A 2,245-nucleotide genomic window follows, 5' to 3' on the forward strand; every position below is an offset into this window, starting at 1 on the left:
ATGTATGGGCCCAAATTAGGGTCATTTAGGCCGACATTACATCCATTTTCCCTATGAACGTGAAAGTTTGGGCGTAACGCTGATGCTTCTGATTTTTGGAAAGTGGAAAATGATAATCTCAAATGGAAAGTATAATGTCTTTGGAGCTGCAGAGATTTTTGAAGAAAATTTAATGAGTAAAAAATCGGGAATACTATGTAGAACTGGGAACCAGTTAAATGTTTGGAAAACTTCGTTGGGAACTTTGGGTTATTTTAAGAAATCTAATTAAAAAAATTAGGGAGCATTGTAGAAGTTAAGCATACTTCTTAGAAATTTAGGGTTTGCTTTGTAAGTTTTGAGTACTTAGTTTCGTCCAGATTTTTAGCAAAATTTATAGAAAAAGTTCAAGGTCATTCCAGATGTTTGGAGAAGGTCGTGGATGTTCTGAGATCTTGCTCGAGTTGAAAGATCATGGATAAAAACATTGTGGAAGATGGGAGAAGTTAAGTAAATTTTCAAGACGTAACTTTAAAAGTTTAGGGAACTTTGTGGATGTTCAAGGAACATCGTGCTGAACATCGAACATCGTGCTGAGCACGGTGCTGTACAGTGCTCCATGCTCGAGTGTAATCTGCCCGATCAATTTCTTTCTACTTCGTGGCAGTGATAATCCAAAAAAGACGTTTCAAGCGTATGATAAATTTGTATTTCATATTTTGCGCATGCTGCCGGATTACAAGTTCTCACTCCGTCCCGGACGACAACTGCGCATGCAGCGTCGGAACGTAGTCATCAAACTGTGCCTGATATAAATTACCCGCCACCAACGGGCCTAAATTGTACTTCTTCACATAATCTTTATGCTGGAAGTTCAACCGATTGTTCCGGCTTCGGTTGGAAGTACGGGGCGCATCCGAGAGGTCAACCTTTCCACCTTCTTGCCTGTAGACCAGGAACACGTACCGATGCAGTCCACTTCCCTGCGGTGGTCCGGATCCAATGAACGCGATGCGATGATCTCCTTCTCCGATCTTATCCCCGGGGATATTTCCCACGAACCAGTGGCACACCGAACGGAACTTCGGATCGGTCCTACCCGGAGCATCCGGGTCAACCATGAACAGAGTGTAGTAGGCACTGGGATCGGCAGACCACTCCAGCGTGGGTTGATCTTTCACCTGAGTTGGCGTCAATTCGTCACCTCCGTTCGCTGATACTCCGCTGGGATAGGAAACCTGAAAACAGCGAAACCATAGAAGTTCATAGCATGTCGAAAATCTTCCTCAAATGAGATTTCTGGAGCAATCCAATCGGAGCAAATACGTTTAGAATTAGAATTCACCTTCAGCAGTTCCTTTGGAGCGGCATCCACGACATCTGGAACAACTTCATGCTCGGTAAATGCCTTCTGTACGTCCACCATTTCACTTTTCACTTCTTCTACACCAGCACAGCAGCAGTAGCAAACAAACTGAACTAGCAGACACGCTAACGTCGTCGAAATGAGCTTCCTTCGTGACATCTCTCTCTCTCTCTCTCTCTATTTGATTGTTTTAGAGCTTATCACAAACAAAATTTCAAGTGATGAGACGTTTCTCTTATCATCGGCGGGGGCACTTTTCAAAAGTAGAAAAGCAAAGCAATCGAATCAAAAACTGTCTGGAATGATGCACAAAGCCTGCTTATCGGTGAGTTCTTCGGTTGGAGTTTAGCTGAGAAATGATTTCCTGGCTTCGAAGCGATGCAGGTTTTTGTGTTTTGTTCATTCAACCATTCAACCTACCTATAATTAACGTGATCAGCTGCTACATCGTCGGACCGGTGGCTCTCCTCGGGGGTAGGCTATTTAAGTGTCAAGAGACACGAAAGCCTGTTGCTTGATGCTTGCATTGAAAAGTTGCTCTACCGGTTTGCTTCTTGGTCGTTTCGATGGGGTAGGCATCGAGCGAATGCCGGCTCAAGTTGTTGATGTTTGCTGATGGCGGATTAATGTTTGGTTAGAGTTTATAATTGATGGAAATGGAACGAATTTTAGCGTTGGTCGTTAATTTATTTCACGTCTCGTAGGACTATGTATATTCTATAGATTACATAACAGTATAATGTTGCAAATGCGAGGCATAGTTAGAGACGATTTTGTTCACTTATTTATATGCCTAGTAGGAGTTGGACCGGTTCTAGATTCGTCTGCAGTTTGATTTCATTTCCTAAAAAAATTAAACCCATTTCTTTTTCGAAGCATCATCGCTGTGAAAAGTCATCA

The 2,245-nt window shown here is 42.7% G+C and overlaps 1 protein-coding gene across 1 annotated transcript; it reads right to left on the reverse strand.

The window, feature by feature from the left end:
* Window positions 1-720: 720 nt before the first annotated feature.
* LOC135710756 (protein D3-like) lies at window positions 721-1,528 on the reverse strand. The gene is made up of 2 exons (XM_065233422.1): window positions 1,325-1,528; window positions 721-1,217 (listed from the first exon to the last, which is right to left on the reverse strand). The coding sequence occupies exons 1-2, from the start codon at window positions 1,502-1,504 to the stop codon at window positions 726-728; spliced, it is 672 nt and encodes a 223-aa protein (XP_065089494.1). The 5' UTR covers window positions 1,505-1,528; the 3' UTR covers window positions 721-725.
* Window positions 1,529-2,245: the final 717 nt, after the last annotated feature.

This window comes from Ochlerotatus camptorhynchus, unplaced genomic scaffold (genome assembly GCF_037179485.1).
Source record: "Ochlerotatus camptorhynchus isolate MF236.1 unplaced genomic scaffold, CSIRO-AGI_Acam_v1.1 ptg000402l, whole genome shotgun sequence".
NCBI classification, from domain to species: Eukaryota; Metazoa; Arthropoda; class Insecta; order Diptera; family Culicidae; genus Ochlerotatus; species Ochlerotatus camptorhynchus.

Excerpts from the sequence above, each read along its gene's own strand:
- LOC135710756 (XM_065233422.1), bottom strand. The coding sequence starts at position 1,504 with ATGTCACGAAGGAAGCTCATTTCGACGACGTTAGCGTGTCTGCTAGTT. Across the intron at positions 1,218-1,324 it reads CTCCAAAGGAACTGCTGAAG|GTTTCCTATCCCAGCGGAGT; the intron begins GTGAATTCTAAT and ends CGCTGTTTTCAG.